Here is a 20,704-nt window from a genome sequence, read left to right as displayed (position 1 = left end):
TTCTGCTCTTTCTTTTGCATTTCCCTCTGTCTCCCCATTTAGAGGCTGTAGTGCCCAGACACACCGCCTGCCGCCAGCCTGGCCAGCCCGCTGCCTGGAAGGGTAAGGGCAGCGCCGTGACCCCCGTCGGGCCAGCACTCCCCCAGCCTGGAAGAAACACCTCATTCCCCACAAAGAGGACGATCCCATTGTCTGAGCGTCTAATTAATTCTAATTATTTCCTTATGACATTCCTGATCCACGCGGCTCATGTAATGAGGCAGCGGTGCCCGTGTGAAATGCTGAAGCAGGGAATGTAGAACATGTTAAAAAATATTAATCTACAAATGAAAATGATTTTAATTGGATTCTGCCTTCGGGGTCGGGTCACCATTACATTTTCAATCAGAGTTGTCCAGTCAGCAAAGCCGCCCGCGCAGCCTTTTCAAATTGAAACGGCGATTGGCTTGCAGAGGTTAATAGGAATGTTGGAAAATAAATAGGTTATTGATTGATAATAACAATAAGCTGACTCCAGTTCTACCTTCGTGACCTTCTCTCACCCAATCTTAGAGAAAACTCAGTTAGCATCTAATTATGGATCGTCTTACAATGCGATGTATTAATGAGAGCGCGGCGCTGGACCGGGGCCGGTTCCCAGCAGAACTTGGCGGAAAGTCCAGACGCTGGTGGGTGAAGCTGGGCCGGGGCCGGGGGCTTCGCCCTCAGCATCGCTCGTGGGCTTTGAGCCATCTCCGCAGTGGCCGGCCCCTCCAGGCCACGGGATGACGCTTCCTGGGAGGGCGCGAGCCCCGTGCGTAGACCCATGTGGGCTTCTCCCGACCGGCCGGGGGTCCCCCATCACCCAGAAAAGCCAGCCGCCAAGCTATTTCCGCAGCCACGGAGGCAGGCGGCTTCCCCTGATTTCCCGGCAATGGCACTGCCTGTCACTGCTGCAACAGGACCTGGGTGCAGAGGATCTCCTTAAAATAGCATTGGGTTTGCATTGTTCGGGTGGTTGTGCTGATGGGAATTGGCTTTGCATCCAAAGGGGCTCCTAACTAGTTCATAACCAGCTGGCATTGATTACGAGCTACATGAGCAGGCGGCCGGTCCTCAATAAAGCAGCGTGGCTCGGGGCGCGGAGGGTTTTGCATGGGGCTGCAGAAAGGAGGCGGCCGTGAGTAAATCACCGCTGGCACCACCGCGGCCTCTGTTCCAGGCTCGAGCGTTGCGACCCAGCTGCAGCCACCGTCTAATTGCACAAAGGTGGAGGAAGAAAGGGAGGTGGCTTCAGACACAGGGGAGTTGGGAAATGGTTTTTTAACTGGTTTCAGAGTTGCCTGGGTGTCTCCCACGAGACAGCAGCCAGGTTGCTGCACGCCCTAGCTTACAGCCGTCCCGTAACCAAGCGGTCCCAAATCTAGCATGCTCTCCACGCAGCCCCGCTCCTCGCTGGGATGCAGGCCAGCGCCTCTGTCCCCTGGGAAAAGGCTGAGCTGCTCGCCCACGGACCAGGAACGTGTGTCCGTGGCCGGGCTGGGCTGGGGCAGCTGGAAGCTGATGGGAGCAGCACCAATTCCCGGGCGGGCGGGGGCCTCGGTAGTGCTGGGGACACAGGGGATGATGGTACTGAGGCTGGAAGGGGCTGTTCAAGGCCGGCGGGCTGGGTCCTCTGCTGTCTGCTGAAAACCAAGCGTTTGCCTAAACGTCGTGGCTTCCAGAGGCCGCACGCAGCTCGCCGTCACATTAACCAGCTAAACGAGGAGCAGAGACCCCAAGACCACAGCCAGGCCCCCCATGCCAGCAGCTCTCACATGCTCGAGGGCGCATGTGGTCCCAGGTGATGGGGCACTGGGCACCTGCGGGCTCCAGCCTCTGTCCCCGTTATGACCCAGTGCCCAGCCTGGCCTGAAAGCATCTGGAGGTGCAAACTGCTCCCAGCTCTGGCAGCCTTATTTCAGGCCCCCTGCCCCGGTGTGGGGGATAGGGGTAGGTGCCATTCACAGCGGATGCTTCACACGCAGCCACGGAGGCAGGCGGCTTCCCCTGATTTCCCGGCAATGGCACTGCCTGTCACTGCTCCAACAGGACCTGGGTGCAGAGGATCTCCTTAAAATAGCATTGGGTTTGCATTGTTCGGGTGGTTGTACAGCCACCCCCCTATCCCCAGCACCCAGGGGTGGGGTGCCTGGTTGCCACACCGGAGGAAGGGAGGAAAGGGACCTCTAATGTGTCTACACATCCCAGATTTGGGGACCAGAAACACTGCAACGCTCGTGTCATAGGTGTATAGTTATGGCCGGGCGTTCCTGTCCAGGTGAGGCTGTTCGGGTGCCCTAACAAGCCGGCCCGAAAAAGAGAGAGAAGAGACGGCCTTAGGGTTCCAGTTTGCAGAGCAAATGTTTTGTTTCTCCTTAAAAGTGTTTGCAAATGGATGTTGGGGCTGTTTGGACACCTGTGCGGAAGCTGCCCCCTACAAAGAAATAGAAAGGGGGTGGGAAATGCCAAGAAATAGCTGTAAATAAGCCCACCCACGGCTGTGCTGGAAGCTGCCCAGCAAGAGCAGCGTCTGAACGGGGAAGCTCCCTGCAAAGCCAGGGCTCACTCTTGCCCCCGCTGCAGGGAGAGACCCCGCACCGGGCTGGCCATGCTCACCTCTCACCGAGGGGGCTGGCAGGACACTTCCCTCGTGCTCCTAGCACCTTTCTCCCGGAGCCAGGCCGGGATTCGGCCTCATGCTCTGGGCATCCCGATGGCAGCCCGGTTCTTCCTGGCACTGGCCACCCGGCTCCCTGCTCTGTCCCCATCGGCCGGGCTGGGGCTGGAGCAGGGGCTCCGGCACAGAGCACGTTTCGGAGCAGCGTGCTGTGACAGGTGGACGCGCCACGGACGTGGGGCAACGGATGCCAGCAGGGACGGGGTCCAGGAGCCGCATGGGCTCGTCCCACGCTAGCAAGGCAGAGGCCTGGAGCGCCGGCTGCCGATGGCTGCCGGGAGCTGGGGCTCGGCTTTCCCTGAGCACGGCTGTCTTTCCTAGGGCAACAGCACCATCTGCTGCCACCTCCGCCGCCCGGCACCGGGCCAGCGTGCCCTTGCCCCGACATGGGCGCCGCACGGCCCCGTGCCTGGGCGGGTGCCTACCCGGGGCAGGGCTACCCAGGATAAGCCACGCTCCGTCGCCCGCTTGCTAGGCCTCGAGGCAAGCTGCTTCGTGCCACCTCCCCACCGCCCCCGTGCCTGGCGGGGCCCTCCGTAGCCACCCCCTTCCCTCATACCCCCCGGCCTTGCAAAGCCGCAAGGGCGGCGAGGCTGGGATGGGCGAAGGTCCTGTTTGCCTCCAGCCCCCCGCTCTCACCTCTGCCCTGTGCGGGCTGCCAGCTCTGCAGGGCAGGGACCAGCATGCGCACCAGGATGCACGGGTGCTGTGGGGGTATTAACCCAGCCTCAAATGGGTTACCAAAACCACCCTCCTCCAGCTGCTCACCACAGGGCCCGGGGGCTGCCTCATGACCTGGCACCCCCAGGAGGGCTCGTGCAGCCTGGGCAGCGAGGAGACCCCAGGCTCTGTGTCCTCTAAGACCCCGGGCCTGGCAGGGATGCACAGAGCTTGATTCTGCAAACCCAGCGATGCCGAAGCCGGCGCGGGTCTCGGCCAGGGCCCGCCGGGGGTGCGCCGGAGGTAGTGAGCCACGCAGGGTGTCACGGGAGAAGCCTGGATCCTGGCAGGGGAAGGGGACCCAACCATCTCAGGGGGACCGGGGAAAGGCTTTGCTAAAGGCATGCATGGAGAGGCAGCCGCAGAGGAGCTTGCACGCCCACGTCGCCAGCCAGACGGCGTGTGACACAGAGCGGCGCCACTGTGTGACGCCCGTGTTCGACAGGTGTGCACGAGATGCACTCACAGTAACCTTCACCTGTGGGCTGAAGACAAGCCTCAGCAAGCACTCGGTTGCTCTGGCTCAACAGCTACTTCCATGGAGGAGGCATCCCCCAGGCACCCACCTCCCTGGGTCTCCTGCCTGGGGCCAGCCAGACCTATGTGAGTGCCTCCCTTGCATGCTGGGGGGGTCGTGGGGGTCGGCATGACCGAACCCCTGGGCTGCAAGGGGCTGGGGTGAACCTGCACCCCGGGGTGTGCTCGCTGCAAGGATCAGCTGGAGCAGGAAGGGGGGTAAAGAGCAGGGGCCGGGGGCTGGATCCAGGCCAGGCTCGCATGGTGCTCCGGGCTGACAGCTCCTTCATTGCCCAGGCTGGTGGCACGGAGCTCCTGGGCAGGGCCTGCCTGGGGCTGTGGCTGTCCTGAGGGTTGTCCGTTGCTGCGATGCAGGCGGCTCTTCCTGCTGGCCCCTTCTCACCTCCCCGGGCCCATGTGTCCTCCCGCGATGCTCTGCTCCTCCGTGCCCTGGCTGCAGGCTGGAGACACCCGGTCCCCAGCCCGCCCTCTGCCTCCCTGGGCCCTCATCGGCCCCCAGCCCTCCGACATCCCCGGAGCCCCTTGTCCAAGCGTGGTGGGGGCTGTGCCCTTCGTTGGCATGTGGCTTGACTCAAGAGGCCTGGGCTACAGCTGCCCTGAGGGGGAATATCTCGCTCTCTCCCTAGCCCCGAGCAGGAGGCGTCTGCTGCAGGGGAGAGTCAGTGCTGGGCGTGCACGGCATCGGGCACGGCTTGCCTGGGGGGCACCGCACACGACCCCCTCCCTCCGTGGCGCACCCCGAAGACACGAGGCAAGGCGGGCATTGGCACACTGGCATGTTGAGAGCGGACCGTACAGCGCGATCGCGTTCGCGGCGCCGACGCGGGCAGACCAGCGCGCTCCTGCCCGGCCGGCTTCCACCGCACCAGGGGCCTGACCCTGGGACCACGCCAGCCCTGCCCCGCTGGCCGCCCCAGCACCACCCCTCCCGCCCTGGCCTCCTGCCCCAGCCGGGCTCCTGCGTGGAGGGCGGGGGGCTGCGCCCACAGAGGGGCCGAGGCTCCACCCCAGCTGGCAGCACCAGGGCCCAGCTCTGCAGCACGGACCGGGAGAGCTACGGCTGCCGCGAGCGTGCAGAGCCGTCACACACATGCATGGGCACGTCTAGGCGGAGCCCTCAGATGCATACATGTGCACATGCAACCAATGCACGCACTCACGCAGGCACAAGCGCACGGGGGCGCTTCTCACGTACACACATGTGCGCCGGCTCACACAGGACTGCCACCCCTGTGCAAGCATACGTGACACCACTGCACACGCACACAGAGAACCGTCACACACCTGCGTGCACACATGATGCCATCACACGTGCACACGTGCACGAAGCCGATGTGCACATAGAGGGCACCATCACACACGTGCACGCAGGCAGACACAGAGCCACCACACGCAGGCGCACCCGCCGTCATGTGTATGCGTGCACACAGAGCCATCACACACATGCACACATGAACAGAGCTGTCACTCATGCATGCCAAGCCACGTTACACGTGTCAGCAGAGCCATCGCACACAAAAGCATGCCCAGAGCCATCATGTATGCTCGCGCACGTGTGCACACATGCCCACAGCCATCACGCACACGCACACACATGCCCAGAGACATCCCATGTGCACACAGACCCATCATGCACACACACACCTGCAGGCCTTGCACACTGTGCTGTCCCGGGGGCCTCGAGCTCAGGACACCGACTCCCCGTGGGACATGGAGGGAGAGGGAGCACAGCCAGGGCCCTTCTCTCCCGAGCCTGCGACAATCCGGGGGACCTTTCTGCCCCCGGGCCCGAATGCAAGTGCAAAGCGCCTCCCGCGCTCCCGGCCCCAATCCTGCTGCAGAGAGGGCTGGGCTTGCCGTGACATCGCCCCGGCGGGGAATGCATGTGTGCACACACATGTGCCCTGCCCCAGGACAGCCTGCCCACAGCACCGGAAGGGGCAAGGCAGGTGGGAGCTTGGGGGCCAGGCGGTGCAACCCCCCCCTCCCTGCAGGGCCTTTCCCCAGCTACTGCAGCCCTGTCGGCAGAGACGCCCATGAAGCACCAGTGCCCGTCCCCAGCCGCTGGCAGGAGCAGGGGCCAAGCGCCGGGCATCGGTGCCACGCGGGCCTGGCCCCCAGCTGCAAAGGGAAGGCAAGGCAGGTTAGTGCCGGGCGAGGCTCCATCCCGCGCTGCGGCCGGCTGCAAGGAATGGGAAACAGTTAGTAGGGTCCTTGCGGAGGGCGAGAGGGAGGCCAAGCTGCCTGCTTTCTGCCCCCTGCCCAACCCCAGCTCCACGCTCCCCCCGGGCCTGCTGCTGTGGTGGGTGCACGGATGCGCCCGGGCTCAGCCCTGCGTCCTGGCTGCAACCTAGTGACCCCCATCGCAGGACCTCAGCGAGGCCCGATGTTAGTAGCATCACGACGGCGTTAGGCAACGACCGCGACGTGCCCCAGCACCGCGAGCCCCCCACAAAGGGTTAGTCCTCTCCTGCCGGCACATGCATTGCGGCCACGGGGCCCAGCTGCGGAGAGGTCAGCAGCACGGCGTGCCCCCGGTGAGGGGACCCGTTCCCGATGACAGGTGAATCCTTTCTTGTCCTTCCCTTATTAACTTGATTTAAAAGCATCAGCCCAGCGGCCTCACGCTTAAAAACCCCGAGCCTCTCCAGGGGAGCTCGGGCGGTCCGGCGGCACGGAGAACCAGGCCGGCGGGGATGGTTCACCGGTCATGGGGAGCGGCGCCGGGAAGTCGAGGTGCAAAGGAGAGCGGTTAGTAGCGAAAGGAGCGCGGCCGGAGAGATTAGCGCAGGCGGTTAGTAGAGAAGCAGGGCACCGCGCGCGCGCTGGAAGAGAAACGGAGAGAAAAGCGGCACAGGTTAGTCCGTCGAGGTCCAGGGAGAGACGTGTTAGTGGCGGCAGAGAGGGCCAGGGGCTTAAAAAGGAACTGAAAAGCTTCTGCGCCTCCGACGCCCGGCTCGGCCACAGAATCGCCCGCGCGTGCCGACAGCCCCGGGCACCCCCGGGCCGCAGCTCCCCGCGACCTCGGCTCGTGCCGCGGCAGGGCCTGGCGCGCTCACGGCGAGTCTGTGGGCGACGGGGCAGCTCCGGGCCTCCTTGGCCAGCGTACTTACCCACGCTTTTCCGCTCCCCTTTAAAGGCCACGTGCGCGGTCCCCGGTTAGTAGGAGGGGAAACGAGACGGGTTAGTAGGGCATGCGTTAGAGCCGGTTAGTTGGTTAGTTCATCCCAGCGGCGGGGGCAGCGTCTCAGTGGGTTAGTGGGTTAATAACGGGGCACGCATGCACCGCGGGCCCCGGGCCGGCACCGCAGCTCTCCCGCTGCTGGAGAAGATGCCGGTCCGGGCTGGGGAAGCCGTATGCAGCATCACGCCGTAGGCAGCACGCCGAGCCCCCCGCGCTGCCCAGGCCTGGACGGGCTCCCGGCATCTGGATCCCACAGCTCCCCCGCCTCGCGGAGCCCGAAGCCCGGGCAGGGAGGAGCAGGGCACATCGGGGCTGGGCAGGGGCGGGCACCGCGTGCCCCCTACCCCGGGGTCGGTGAGGAGCAGGCGCACGGCATGCACCTCCCCCAAAGGGACTGGGGGCAATCGGGCTGGAGACACTGCGCGGTCGGTCCCGTCATGGGTCCGGGGGAAAGCTGCTCAGTGCCACGCTGCGGGGTTTGACCGCACTCGCTGCTGATGCTACCGTGTCTGATGCCAGCCATGAACGTGGAGCCGCCCCCTGCAACGCAGCCTCCGCACCCGGGACGTGGCAGCGGGTAGCAGCATCGGGCCTGAGCAGCAGGCTGGGGCTGTCTGCACCCCGGCACTGAGTTTGGGGAGCATCCCCACGCCTGGCCCCAGGCACCGGAGAGCGGAGCACAGCTCCTTGGGGCGGCTGGCACCTGCCTGCTGCCCGGCTCGGTGCTTCTTGGAGGAGCCTCCATCAATGCCACCTACCCCCAGCTCCCGTCCCCAGCACCCGGCCAGCCCCGGGGGAGCCAGGAGGGGCTAGTGCATGGGCGACAGGTCCCCTCTTGTGCGGCCCGGCGTTGCACCCACCGGCAACGGCTGCAGCACGGCGGGGGAGGTGCCAGGCAGGCAGGAGCAGCTGTGGCACCCCACGGTTTCCCCGGTTCACCGCACAATCCCAGCGCCAGGCACAGGGAGGGTGCCGGCATCCTCCCTCCGCTCACCGCCACGGCCCCAGTACGGGAGCCCCCGGCCGCGCACTGCGGGCGCCCCCCGGCTCTCCCAGCTCCAGCGCGGGTGTGCCAGGGCACCCAGGAGCCGCGCGCCTGCCTGGGTGGGCGCCTCGCTGCCAGCCGCCCGGCTCCGGGGTCAGGGTGGAGAGCAGAGGCCGGCAGAGCCCTGGCCTGGCGTGCGCCGGCTTTCCTCCGCTCCCGCGGCGCTGCCTCCGCTCGGCGTGTCCCGGCTCAGCCCTGCAAAGAGGCAGGCGAGAGGCGTCAGGGCCCAGCACCCAGCTGTGCCCCGAGACGGTCACTTCCCGAACCCCGAATGCCGGGGGCTGCACGGGAGGGAGGGAGGCGCACCCCGCTCAGTCGCTCCCTTCCAGCCCCGTGTGACGCCGGAGATGGGGCAGCACGGGCCGAGGGGCTCACCCAGGCCATGGCAGTGCTTGAGCGCCAGGCAGGAGCGGTGCCGAGGCCTCCCCGGGCCCCAGCACCCCTCCTGCAGCTCCTACCTGGGCCCCTGAGCACCGGTGACCCCATCCTGCCCTGCTCCGCACGGGGACTGCGTGTGAACAGACCTCAGGTCAGTCATTAGCAGCTGCAAAAGAAAGCAACCAACACAGCAAGAGAGAACAGCACGCCACTCCTTCCTCCGGCACGGTGCCCGCTCTTCCCAGCCCCTGCCAGAGCCTCCCCACGCCCGGCCGGACACCATCAAACCCCCCTTAGCCCGGTCGCAGGCCGTCCTGTGCGGGCACGGGCAGCGTGAGGGTGCCCAAGGGAGTCGATGTTTTGGACACGCACCCTTGCGTGCACACATGCGTGTGTGCATGCATGTGCGAGGGAGGGCGAGCAGGGTGGGGCAGCAGCCCGCCTGGCCGATGGCGGTGCAGCCGTGCTGGCTGCAAGGCGGATGTACGGGCTACAAAATGGGGGACGCCACCCGGCTGCTGCTTTCTGGCAGGAGACAAAGGAGCCGGAGGTGTCCCCGGGGGCTGCGGCCGGCCACGCGGCCCCTCCCTGCCTCCGTGCCCGGCTCTGCTAGCACGGCAGGAAGGCCGGAGGGGCCACGCTCCCAAGCACCCTCCATCCTGGCTTCTTGCAGCCTTCGCAGCCCAATGGACCCCAGGGCGGTGGGCGCTGAGCCCCGTGATGGGCTCTCCACCTGGCTCCCGACCCCTGCGCCGTGCCAGAGCCCCCGGCTCGAAGCCTGCTGTCCCCGGAGCCGCAGCCCCTCCGCAGAGCACCCGGGCTGGGGCTGGGCCTGCGGCAGCATCGCTAGAGAGAGGGCCCAGGGTGCAGGGGGTCTCGGGGGCTGGGGGTGTTGGGAGGGCACGGTGCAGGCGCCGGGGCGCAGCGTAGCGGCCTGCTGGGGCAGGCGGAGCCAAGGGCATCCCCCAGCCCGTGTGCCTGCAGCTGCTGGAGAAGTCGCCCTCCTCCTCCTCCTCCTCCTCCCCGCTGGATGCAGAGACAAAGGAGCTGGGAGCAGAGGCAGGAGGCCGCCTCGCTACCTGCATGCACCCACCCAACCCCCGCGTCCAGCCCCGTGCACCTGGGGACCACAGGAGGATGCTCCATCACCTGTCGCAGGGGCCTGCTGCCCCCGGGCTCCCCAGTGCCCGAGCCCAGCCTTACCTGGCTGCAGCAGCGTGGGAGAGCGGAGCAGGCCAGGCGGGCGAGCGGCTTTGTGCGCCCCGTGCACAGGCTCCGCCCGGCTGCTGCGGCTCCCCGTCAGCCCTCCCCTGCCTTCCCCAGCCCGGGGGGAGCATCTGCGCGCAGCCGGGGCCAGCTGCCGCCCGCCCGAGCCATCTGTGCTGCTCCGCCTGGGCCCGGGGCGCCCACCCCTGCCCCAGCCCGGCCTCTGCGGGTGGGCAGGGGGTCCGGCGGGGGCTCTACCCTGCACCCGGCTGCCCCTCGGGGTGCAGGGACAGCCAAGCCCCGCTTCTGCTCCTGCAGCCAGCACCGTGCACCTGCCACAGCGGCTGGGGCTGGCGCTGGGGTGCTGGCAATGCCCGCAGACCGGCCCAGCCCAGGGCAGCCCTCCGGGGTCCGGGGGGTGCCCCGTAGCCACGCAGCATCCTGCTCCGCACGGCTGCAGACACGCGATGCGCCAGCGCCTGGAGAGGCGGGTGCAGCCTGGCCCCACACCCAAGCCCGCACGGGGGTGCGGTGCTGATGCCCCCAACCCTGCAGAAGAAGGGGTGGTGGAGACGTGGCGTGGCCCAGCTACGCGGGGGGCTGGAAATGCAGCCAGCACGTGCCCCGTGCGCCAGGGATCCCGTCCTGCGGGCTCAGAGGGCCTGCCAGGCCCAGGCTCTCGCCTTGGGACAGCATGCCCTTCTGAGCCAGCCCGGGTCCCGTCTGCACTCGCTGGGCGCGGGTCCTGGCATGGCTGCAGGTCCCGTAAGAACAGCAGGGTCCCACGCACGGGGTCACACCGGGTCCTGTGTCACACGGGGCAGAGAGCCGGGGCTGGAAGGGCGCATGACCAGGTCTGCCCAGGGCTTCCCCCTTCCTCTCCCCCTTGCAGCCTCCAGCACTGAAGGTCTAATGAGGGCTGATTCAGAGGCCGGGCCCCTCGCTCCCCTGCTGAATAGAGATGGATGCCGCTTTCCCCCAAGCCTGTGTCCAGCCCCTGGGTGACGCTGGCCAGCCTCTCTGCTTCCACCACACCTGGCGGCCACGAGCTCGACACTGGGTGAAAAAGAACATCCTTGTGTTCGTTTTAAACCGATGGCCTCCTAGTTTCATGCTGTGACCCCTCCTGTTCGGGTGACGGCGAATCCCACTTTTAAACCCCACTTTTCACCACGTAGTAGTTTGCAAACCCTTATCCTGTCTGCCCCCGCGCGCCTCTCTCCGCAGCGGAGCAGGCCTGGCCTCTCGAGTCTGCTCCTAGGGAAGCCCCTCCAGGCCGCTCGCCATCCTCGTTACCCTTCTCTAATTCTTCCACCTCCTTGTTGACCAGACCCGGGCGCCGCGTTCGAGGGACCGATGCTTCATGGATGTATTAAGAGGCATCGTGACACTTTCTGTTGCATTCCCAGTTCCCCCCTCAATCACCCGTGGGGCTGCATTTGCCTTCCTGAAGGCAGCTGAGCACAGGGCTGACGTGTTTAGCCACGTGGCAACGACACCCAGCTCTCTTTCCAGCGCACAGAGCCCGTCGCAGCCCATCCCGGGCTCCAGCTGCGGGCCTGCAATGCGAAGGCTGCACGGGGCAATTCGCGCTCCTGGCCAAGACCCGCTATGGGACCCAGCCGAGATCTCCCACGTGATGCCGGCACCCCTGGGTGAAGCACACAGCCCCTTGCTGGATGAAGCCAATGCACCTTTATTGAGCTTTGCTCCGAGCACAGCCGCGGGGGGCAGGCGGGTCCCAAGCCCACGGGCTCCCACGCGGCGTGCGGGGCCAGGGAGGAGGAGGTAGAAAAAGCGGAGGCCGCGGCGTCGGCGCTCACTGCTGGATCCGCCGGATGGACTGCACCTGGCAGGTCTGCGCGTGGGAGCCCAGCTCCCAGAAGTGCTTGTAGTCCCCGCCGTGGCAGTCGCACTCCAGGGTGTACTGGAAGCCGCGGTAGCCGGGGTACTGGAAGCAGACCCAGCTGGGGAGCAAGCACAGGGGGCCGTCACCTCCCCGCGGAGACCCCCGGGGAGCGGGTGGTGGGTCCCTCCTGCCCCAGCTTGCCCCGGGCCACGACCCCGCGGGCAGGTACTCACGCGCCGGAGTGGACGCGGAAGGACCCCACCTCTTTGCTGTTCCAGCCCATGGCCGGCAGCGAGGGGTAGTCGTCGCTCAGGTCCCCTTTCCTGCCCAGGAAGTTCTCCCGCTCGTAGATGGTGATCTTGCTGTCCCGGTGGTTCTGCGGGGAGCACGGGGCCCGCGTGAACTCGGCACCGCGCCCCCAGCCCGCGGGCAGGGGCCGCCAAGCAGCCCGGAGGCGGCTCGAGGCAGGCCCATTTGCTCCTGCAGATGTGCCTGAGTGTGGTTAATGCCTGCACCGTTAGCGCAGCCCGGCTTTTGCCGGCGGGGGGGTAGGCACTGGAGTAAAGCGGGCGCCGGCAAATACCGCCCGGCCTCCCCGGGGAGGCCCGAGCCTGGGCGCAGGGAGCGAGAGCTTGCTCCCCCGACAGCCGGGCGCTGGGGGCACTCACAGCGCAGGCGAGGGGCCGGAAGGAGCTCATGCGCTCCACGTGGTAGGCGTTGCTGCCGCTCCAGGCCTCCCAGCTGGGGTACTCGCCACGCTCCAGCACGAACTGCTGGCCCTGGAAGCCGCCGTGCTCGAAGCCCACCCACCTGCGGGGAGAGCCGGCTGGATGTCCATGTCCAGGGACACATCCCGCCCCCCGACAGCACCCGGGCAGGGGCCCCGCGCGGGACTCACGCGCCGCTCTCGATCTTGACGGAGCGGACGGTGTCGAAGCCGAACGCCGTGATGTCGTAGCACTCGGAGGTGAACTCGTGGCGCCGGCCCTGGAAGCCCTTCTCGTCCCACACCACGATCTGGGGAGCAGAGCGGGGCCAGGGGCTCCAGCTCTCGCCCCGTGACGCCCACCCCGCAATAGGCATCTCCCCGCCCCGGATGCTCAGTGCTTGCAGCGCAGCCTCCTGCCGCAGCTGCGTGCCAGCAGGGAGAGGGTCAACACCTCTGGGGCTGCGAGGGGACCTGGGGGTACTGCATCCTTGCCCCGCCGGCCTGGTCAGAGCTCCCCGGGGTGGTCCCATGCGCAGGGTTACCCCTGGCAGTACAGGAGGGGCTTGGGCATCCGCTCGCCCCCAGCACGATCACCCCCCACCTTCATCCCCAGCCCAGCACACCTTCCAGAGACCGGAGAACTTGGTGCAGTGCTGGCTCATGGCGGCTCCTCCGGCTCGGTCCTGGGGCAGCGAGAAGACGCGAGCCCTGGCTGAGCGCCTAAAGTTGCCTCGGACCCCCCCCGCCCAGGCCATTCAAACGGCAACTTCCTCCCCGGGGAACAATCCTGGGGCAGCTGCACGCGGCTGGGGCTGCCCATTGCTTTGAGCGGCACCATCGATGCCCCTGTGCCGGCCTTTCCAGGCGCTGCTCCGAGGGCCCCGCATGTTCTCTCGCAAGGCCGGGACCCCCGGGAACCGCCCAGCCCTCCGCCCAGGTGGGAGCGGCTGTCGCGGCGGCGCAGCCCGCAGGGCCCAGGACCGCAAAGGGGGCCGAGAGGCCAGAGCGACTCGGCTGCAGGCCCCACCTCTGCCAGGCTGCTAATCCCCCTCGAGCCCAGCCGCACGGACAGGGCGCTTCCCACGCACGGTCCCCGGTCTCCCCGGAGCAGAGCGCATGCAGGCCGGGAGCGCCGCGCTTCCTCCACCTGCTCCAGCTCCTCCGAGACCCCCACGTCCGGCTCCGGAGCCCCTGCCCCAAACCATCGCTCTTGCGTCCCCAGAGAGCCACGAGCGCGCTGCCGGCCCCCCGGGCCCTACCTGGCAATCGGCAGCCGGACTCGCGAGGAGCTAACGTGGCCAGGCAGCGTGCCGGCAGGGTTTATATAGCCTCCAGATAGAGACGAGCAGGGAGAGCATTACCGAAACCCCTAACTCAGCACACGGGCCGGGAGGGGGAGGGAGGCCCGTGGAGAACAAAAGCCACCCTCTAGAGGAGCGATGCACAGGGAGGCCGGTGGGCAAGTGCCCCCAGCCCGGCATCTCCCCCAGGCCGCTGTGCGTGAGCGTCGAGGCCTCGCCGTGCTCCCCGCTGGTGCCAGCCGCCACCCTGAGCCAGCGAGCCGGGGTCGAATGCGTCTCTCCAGCACTTCGCCCAGGGCCCCGGGTACAGCCGGGGGGAGCAGGGGCTGGTGCAGGGCGGGAGTTGCACCCCGGGTCCCCGGCTTTCCAATTTGGTTTGCACGGGCTGAAGTGTCTGCTCACAAAACCATCCCTGCGTGTGACACTGGGAGGCAGCCTCTGCTCGGGCAGCGTCCAGACACCCTGGCGGCATTACTGCGAGCCTGGCTTGCACAGCCGGGGCTTCGGGCACGCAGTGCTGCAGGGAGCAGGGGCGGGCACCGCTCTGACACCCCCCTGCTGCAGCCACGAGCTTCCTACTGACCGCTGCCTTGGACTTGTCTTATCCACCACCACCACCACCCCTTTGACCACAGACCGGCAGGCAGGTCCCAGCCCCGTGGGACCGTGCACGGGGTGCCGGGAGGGGCAGCACTGCCAGGACGGCGTGTGTCGACCTCCGCTCCTTTCCACCTGTGCTCTCGGCTGCAAATCAGCAACTCCCGGCTCGGCGGCTGTACGTCTGGCACAGACAACTGGGGGCGTTTGGGGGGATTAGAGTGATTAGCACGGGTCTGGCTCTGCGCTGGGGCATGCTGGGGAAGGCAGACAGCCAGATTTCCAGATTTGCCCCTGCTGTTTTGTGGGCCTGCATACAAGCACCAATGTCAGGCAGGCTCAGATGCACGTACAAAGCCAGCACCCAAGTAGCCCCCTGCATTTCTAACCCGGGGAGGTGACCATTGCCTGCCTCGTTCAGGGCCGCATCCAGCTCGGGGGTGTTCTGGATGAGACCTTGTCTGCACAGATAACGGGCAATTGATCTTGGAAGGGGACATCCGTGGTTGCCAGGGTGCAAGCCGTCCCGGCCTGATGACACGGATGTGCAAACAGGATAAAGTCCAGCTCAGGAACATGTGTGCTCAGGGCCTTGAAGAGGCCAATTTAGCAAAGCTGAAAACAATTATGAGCTGCACCAAGCGAGAGACAGAAATGTCAACATAAAAATCAAAGCCTAATTGGGATCTGCTCGAGAACATTTGATTTGCTGCCAACCCCCCCTCCCCGTTCAGACAGAAGGCTGCAGTGGTTAAAAGACGGGGCTGGCTTGGCAGGGAAGTAAAAGCAGCTGTAAACAGAGAACTATCTATAAAACGAATGGAAAAAGTGAAGGGGTGGTTAGCCACAAATGTAAATGGAAAGCTGGGAAAGGTATGAAATTGATAAGGGAAGGAAAAGGACGCAAGGAAAAATCTATGGGCAGTAAAGTAAAGACAATAAAAAGATGTTTTGAAGGACATTAGGAATCGATTGAGTCCAATATGAGATGGGCCTGGTAGAACTGTCAATAAAAATGCAGAAAAAGCAGAAGTGTTCAATCAATACTTACATATATATATGTGACTGGGAGGCGATGCTATAGTCACATCATACGCTAGCCTCCTACTTTCTGTTCCAGGTACAGCTACAAATGAAGTGAAACAGCAGCTGCTCCAGCAGGGCATGCTTAAATCAGCAGGTCCACCTACAAGTGCATCTAAGAGTTTTAAAAGAGCTGGCCAAGGACCTGTCTGGACCAACTGACTTTCAGCGCATCTATAAATACTAGAGAAGTTGCAGAGACCTGAAGGAAAGTCAGTGCTGTGGTGGTGTCTGAAAAGAGTTAAGCTGATGGCTGGACTGAAAATCCCCGTCTGTCTCACAGGCCTCTGAGAGGACCTTGGGAGGATCCTGGAACAGCTGATGGGGGACTTGATTAATGTGCAATTAAAAGAGGGCAATGCAATCAATGATAAGGAGCATGAGTTGATGCCTTGTCTGGCGGACAGCACAGGTGAGGTGGATTGCAGAAAGAGCGATGACACGATGTCCTGTGCCTTTAATAGAGGGTTTGACCTGGTACCACACGGCTTTTTGGTTAGGGTGGCATAGATGTAATGGTTTAGCAGCCAGCTAGCTGACTGCTAGAGAACAGAAAGTGATGGGGAGAGTGGGATCCACCCACCCCAGCAGATTTAACCCTTTGCGTCTCACTGGTGGGCCTGCTTCTGCACAGCTGTGCCAAGATTTAACCCCGGCTCCATGTCACGGGCAGACGAGAGATGGGACTGGGCCCTGCGCAGCTCCATGGAGGGGCCTCGAGGACGAGCCACGGGGTCAGGAGAGGCCTTGGGGGTGCTGGTGCTGGGGGCTGGGCGTGTGCTGGGCCGGGCGTCCACGCTCTGGGGAACAGGCTTCCAGGGCTGGGTGCAAAGTGTCTCTGTCAGGCCTTTCCGTTGTGCCCGGGGCACACAATGGAAATGCTGGGCTCAGCGGCTGTGCCGGGGCCCTGGGCCAGGCTTCCGGCTCGCTGCCCGTATTGGGAGATGTGATGACTGGGAGCTTCGGGGCAGACACTGATGAGCTAGCACTTCCTTTGTGCGCCAGCCCAGGGCCCGGCCTTGCCAGGCTATAAAGTGGGGCCCGCGCGGCACCCCCAAACACAGGCCCGCTCCCTCCACCCGACACAGCAGCTGCCCAGGTAAGAGGAGGCAGCTCCCCGAGGGCAGGGCTGGGACCCAGCTCGGGGCAGGGGCAGAGCACCGGGAGCGCGAGGCCCACACTCTCAGCCAGCGGAAGGGATGCATGCACGCGTGCACTCACGCCCCTCCGCACACTCGCAGCCTCCCCGCTTGGCAGGGCGGGGAGGACACCGCTGCCATGAGGCTGCAGCCACCCATGGAAGGGGGCAAGGGGGGAAAGGAGCTGCAGGCTCCCCAGCTAGTGGGGTAACAGATGTGGGCGCAGAGGTTTGTAGCTCCTGGGAAAGGAGCCTGTAGCCGAGGGATGCTTGCGTGCCCGGGGAGCTCTCAAGCTGGCGTCAGGGTGGAGGCTGGCAGGTCGGGATCCCCAGCCCGGACAGGCTCAGGATGCACGGTGTCTCTGCTGTCACCCAGGAGAGCCCCCGGGGAGGGGTGGAAATGCAAACGCCAGCTCTGGGATCCCTTCTCCCAGGGCACCCACTCTGCCCCTGGCTTAGCTGCTGCTCACCATTGGGCACAGGCTTCCCATGGGCACGTGCCAAGCACGTCTGACCTCCCCCATCCAGCTCCAGGGGCCACAAGCCTGGCAGGACCAGCACTGGGGGGCTCAGGATGTCTGGGGATGAGGGGGCTTGGGCTCTGGGGCCACTGGGAGGAGGATGCCAGGCCCCAAGCGGGACGATGCCTGGCACCTCTGGAACTGCCCCTGGCCTGCTAACCTGCTCTGCTCCGCAACTCGCCAGCCCGGAGCCGCCCCCGCCATGTCCGACACCACCAAGCCCGCTGCCCCCAGCCAGGCGGTCGATGACAAGGACAAGGGGGTGCCAGCCCCGGCGCCCGGCGCAGACCCCATCCCCGTGTCCAACAGCAAAGGAGAAGACTCTGCTCTGGAAGGCTTCAGGGTAAGGGGGCTTCTCTGCACGGGGGTCATGGACCAGCCTGCAGCCGGGGCGGGTGGAGGCGTCCTGCCCCGCGGTCCCAGGGTTGGAGCCTGGCCTGTGCAAACCTAGAGCTGGGCGTGAGGTGGGGGCAGGAGCCAGAGCTTCGAGGCACTGGGTTGGGCACCTCCAGCACTGCAGGCAGGGAAGGGTCCAGCCCTGTCCGTGCTGACGCCAACCCAGCGCTCCCCGCAGATTGTCGTCTTCGAGCAAGAGAACTTCCAGGGCAAGAAGATGGAGTTCACGGCCGAGTGCCTGAACCTGGGCGAGCGCGGGTTCGACCGGGTGCGCAGCGTTATCGTCAACTCTGGACCGTGAGTGGCACCCGCATCCAGCTGTGGGGCTCGCGGGCAGGACCCAGGGGAGGGGAGTCGGGCTGGGGTGCAGCGCAGGAGGCCGGGCCAGAACCCCCCGGGGAGAGCACAGGGGCCCACCCATGCTGCCGTGCTTGGCCCCTAGCCTCAAACCGTCCCGAGGCCTGTGCAGGCTGCTCCCTCGCTGCCGCAGCCCTGCATCCTCCGGCCAGAGCTGTCTCCAGCGCTGTCTGCGGACGCGGGGGGACCCCAGGCTTGCCAAGGCAGCCGGACAGAGGCTGTGCGTCCCGGCTGGCCCCAGACAGCCATAACCCAGCGGCGTGGCAGAACGGGGCTCCCCCAGGGATCCCTCCCCGAGCCCCAGCTGCCTCCACCCACCCTGGCCTCCCCTCCCCACAGCTGGGTGGCCTTCGAGCAAGCCAATCTGCGCGGGGAGATGTTCATCTTGGAGAAGGGCGAGTACCCTCGCTGGGACACCTGGTCCAGCAGCTACCGCAGCGACTGCTTCATGTCCATGCGCCCCATCAAGATGGTAAGGGCCGCCAGGCGTGGTGGATAGCAGCGCCGTGACCGTCGCGGCTTGCGGGGCTCTGGACACAGCCCGGGTACCCTCGCGCCAGGTTGGGGGACCCGCCCCGGCTGGGCCTGCTAGCGCCCGTGCACGCTGAGTGGGCTGCCCCCTCCACTGCCTTCTGCAGGAGGCCGAGGACCATAAAATCACCCTGTTCGAGTCCGCCGACTTCAAGGGCAACAAGATGGAGATCCAGGAGGACGACGTGCCCAGCCTGTGGGCCTACGGCTTCTGCGACCGCGTGGGCAGCGTCAAGGTGTCCAGCGGAACGTAAGCACCCCCGGCTCGCGGACCCCCGGCTCGCCGTGCTGCGCCGGCTGGCTTGGGGGTCCCCGGGGACGGAGCGAGATGCACGGGCTCCCCGGTGGGAAGAGAAGTCGGGGACTCCCAGGACACCCCTGCTCTCCGCGCCGTCTCGCGGCCCGTCCAGGCTGACCCGGGGCTCCCGGTTGCAGCCCCGATTCCCCCCCCGCGCCTCCGACACGCTGTCTCTGCTCTCCCTTGCAGCTGGGTCGGGTACCAGTACCCCGGCTACAGGGGCTACCAGTACCTCTTCGAGCGCGGGGACTTCCGGCACTGGAACGAGTGGTCTGCCTTCCAGCCCCAGATCCAGTCCATCCGCCGCATCAGGGACCTGCACTGGGACCGGAAGGGCGCCTACGACACCCCCGCGACCCCCTCCAACTGAGCACGCTTGCCGCTAGCCGCCGCACCCCGGGCCACGTAGCACCTTGACATTCCCGCTCCCCTGGGGGCGCACCCCCCTCGCTCCCGCGCGCTCCCGCACCCCGGGCACTTGCCTTGTACAGTGCACACCCCCACTGGATGTCCTTTACACTGTGATGCAGATTAAAGAGAGTCACGAGAGCCCCGTGGCCCCCCGCGTCTGGTCGGGCTTCCTTCGCCCCTCGTTCGGGCAGGGCTCGGGGGTCGTTCCCCGCGCAGGTGCACGGGGGCTACTGGCGGAGCTTGGCTGCAGGTGGAGTTGCGGGGGGAAAGCTGGGCCTGGGGTTTGCCCACATCCTGCTGCCGTGCAGCTGCCACGCGCTTCCTGCGCTGGGGCCACGCGAAGCTGCACCATCAAAGCTCCCGCGCAGGCGGTGGGGACTTCCCCTGCCGCCCCAGGGCCAGCCCCCGGCTGACTCTCGCAGCCCACGGCCACGGGGGATCGCTGCAGGGCTGGGAGACGGGGGGCAGCCGGGAGCGAGGGCTCGGGTCTGGCGTCAGGCGGGAGGTTTCAGGCGGCAGCAGGATTTCCTGCGCTTGCGGAAGCAGGAGCCGTGCTGGCAGAACGGCGAGGCCGGCGGGGAGCCTCGGCGGGGCCTTCCTCCCCCGCCCGTCATCCGGCGCGGACGCCAGGGCAGAGCTGGCGGCACGCGGGCGCTCGCCCGAGGGCCAGGGCGCACCGGGCTGGGGGCGGCAGCGCCCCCGCGGAGAGGGGCCAGCTCAGCCCTGGCCGAGCAGCCCCGCACGCAGCAGGAATACACGCCTATGCAGATGGGAGCGCACACGCAAGTGCATGCAGCAGCCCACGCCTGCGCTCCCACACACGTGTGCATGTGTATGCGCGCGCCTACAGCAGAGCGCCGACACGCACAGAAGACCCTGCGCACGCATGCGCGCCCGCCCCGCCCCGCCCGGGATCGCGGCCCCTCGTGCGCGTGACGTCGCCGCGTCCGGCGCTGCCCGGGCGGGGGCGGGATCGGGGCCGCCGGCTGCAACCGCCCGGAGCCGGTGAGCGCGTCGCGGGGGCGGGGCAGCCCCGTGGGTGCGGGGCCCGGTGCGCGCGGGGACCCCGCAGCCGGCCGTCACCTCAGGCGTGGCTCGGCACCGAGACAGCCGCACCTGTGGCGCGGGCAGGCCCGGCCCCTTCCCCCGCCCCACCGCCTGCCCTGCGCGGCCCCTCCGCCTGGGGCGTGCTTGGCTTGGGGCCGGACCTCCCCGTGGGGCCTTCGCGCCTCTCTCGCGTGCTCCCCCTTGCACGGCTGGAGGCCGCGAGCCGGGTGTGTGGCACCAGGGGCGCGCCCGCCCTGCCCTCCTCAGCAGAGACGCTCTGCTGTCCAGGACGGGGCAGCGGCCGGCCTCGTTGGCACCCGTCGCGGTTTGGGATCTGGCGTCGTGCTAGGAAAGAGCCTCGTCCGCCTCCCGCCCGAGGTCCGGCCGTGCCCTGGCAGACGCGCGCAGGCCTCGAGTGCTGTCGGGCAGCTGACGGGAGCTGCGTGACCTCGCAAAAGAGCCGTGGCACCGGGAGATCCGCCTGCGCTCGGCCCCCTGCCCTTGCACCAGGGGTGCCCGGGGTTGTCGGGCTACGTTCGTGGCCGAGTCGGCTCAAAACAAAACCTGAGCGCCCATGCGCTGTGCTAGGCTGGAGGCGCGTCTCGGCGAGGGGATGGTTGCCAGCCGCGCTGCGCGCACGCCAGGCCCGCCGCGGGGCCACGCGCTGGGATTGCTCTGGTCCTCTTCGGCCCCTGGAG

General features: G+C 66.5%; 2 protein-coding genes across 5 annotated transcripts; one reads left to right on the top strand and one right to left on the bottom strand.

Moving 5' to 3' along the window:
- Nucleotides 1-4,714: 4,714 nt before the first annotated feature.
- CRYBA4 (crystallin beta A4) lies at nucleotides 4,715-19,161 on the bottom strand. Of its 4 annotated transcripts, XM_090063775.1 has the most exons (7): nucleotides 19,031-19,161; nucleotides 12,950-13,009; nucleotides 12,516-12,634; nucleotides 12,286-12,427; nucleotides 11,851-11,993; nucleotides 8,643-11,735; nucleotides 4,715-8,379 (listed from the first exon to the last, which is right to left on the bottom strand). In XM_090063775.1, exons 2-6 carry the CDS (start codon nucleotides 12,986-12,988, stop codon nucleotides 11,588-11,590), a joined length of 591 nt encoding a protein of 196 aa, XP_089919901.1. In that variant the 5' UTR covers nucleotides 12,989-13,009; nucleotides 19,031-19,161; the 3' UTR covers nucleotides 4,715-8,379; nucleotides 8,643-11,587. The 4 variants fall into 4 exon arrangements, with proteins under 4 accessions (XP_089919901.1, XP_089919900.1, XP_089919899.1 ...); XM_090063774.1 differs by lacking the exon at nucleotides 19,031-19,161 and having other exon boundaries at nucleotides 12,950-17,041; XM_090063773.1 differs by lacking the exon at nucleotides 19,031-19,161 and having other exon boundaries at nucleotides 8,643-8,728; nucleotides 9,766-11,735; nucleotides 12,516-13,090.
- On the top strand, nucleotides 17,063-18,920 carry CRYBB1 (crystallin beta B1). The gene is given in 6 exon segments (XM_090063776.1): nucleotides 17,063-17,309; nucleotides 17,541-17,659; nucleotides 18,059-18,200; nucleotides 18,312-18,352; nucleotides 18,354-18,500; nucleotides 18,738-18,920. Coding segments are annotated over 6 exon segments (873 nt in total). The 5' UTR covers nucleotides 17,063-17,066; the 3' UTR covers nucleotides 18,919-18,920.
- Nucleotides 19,162-20,704: the final 1,543 nt, after the last annotated feature.

The sequence above is a fragment of the Crocodylus siamensis genome, chromosome 9 (assembly GCF_052110815.1).
Source record: "Crocodylus siamensis isolate JL-2025a chromosome 9, ASM5211081v1, whole genome shotgun sequence".
In the NCBI taxonomy this organism is placed as follows: Eukaryota; Metazoa; Chordata; order Crocodylia; family Crocodylidae; genus Crocodylus; species Crocodylus siamensis.
The sequence above is the reverse complement of the archived record's forward strand: the minus strand, read 5'-3'. Positions and strand labels throughout refer to the sequence as shown.

Coding starts and splice junctions, on each gene's coding strand:
- CRYBA4 (XM_090063772.1), bottom strand. CDS start 12,856: ATGGGACCACCCCGGGGAGCTCTGACCAGGCCGGCGGGGCAAGGATGC. Junction 12,428..12,515: donor GTCAAGATCGAGAGCGGCGC/GTGAGTCCCGCG, acceptor CTCTCCCCGCAG/GTGGGTGGGCTTCGAGCACG. Junction 11,994..12,285: donor TCCGGCCCCTCGCCTGCGCT/GTGAGTGCCCCC, acceptor TGCTCCCCGCAG/AACCACCGGGACAGCAAGAT.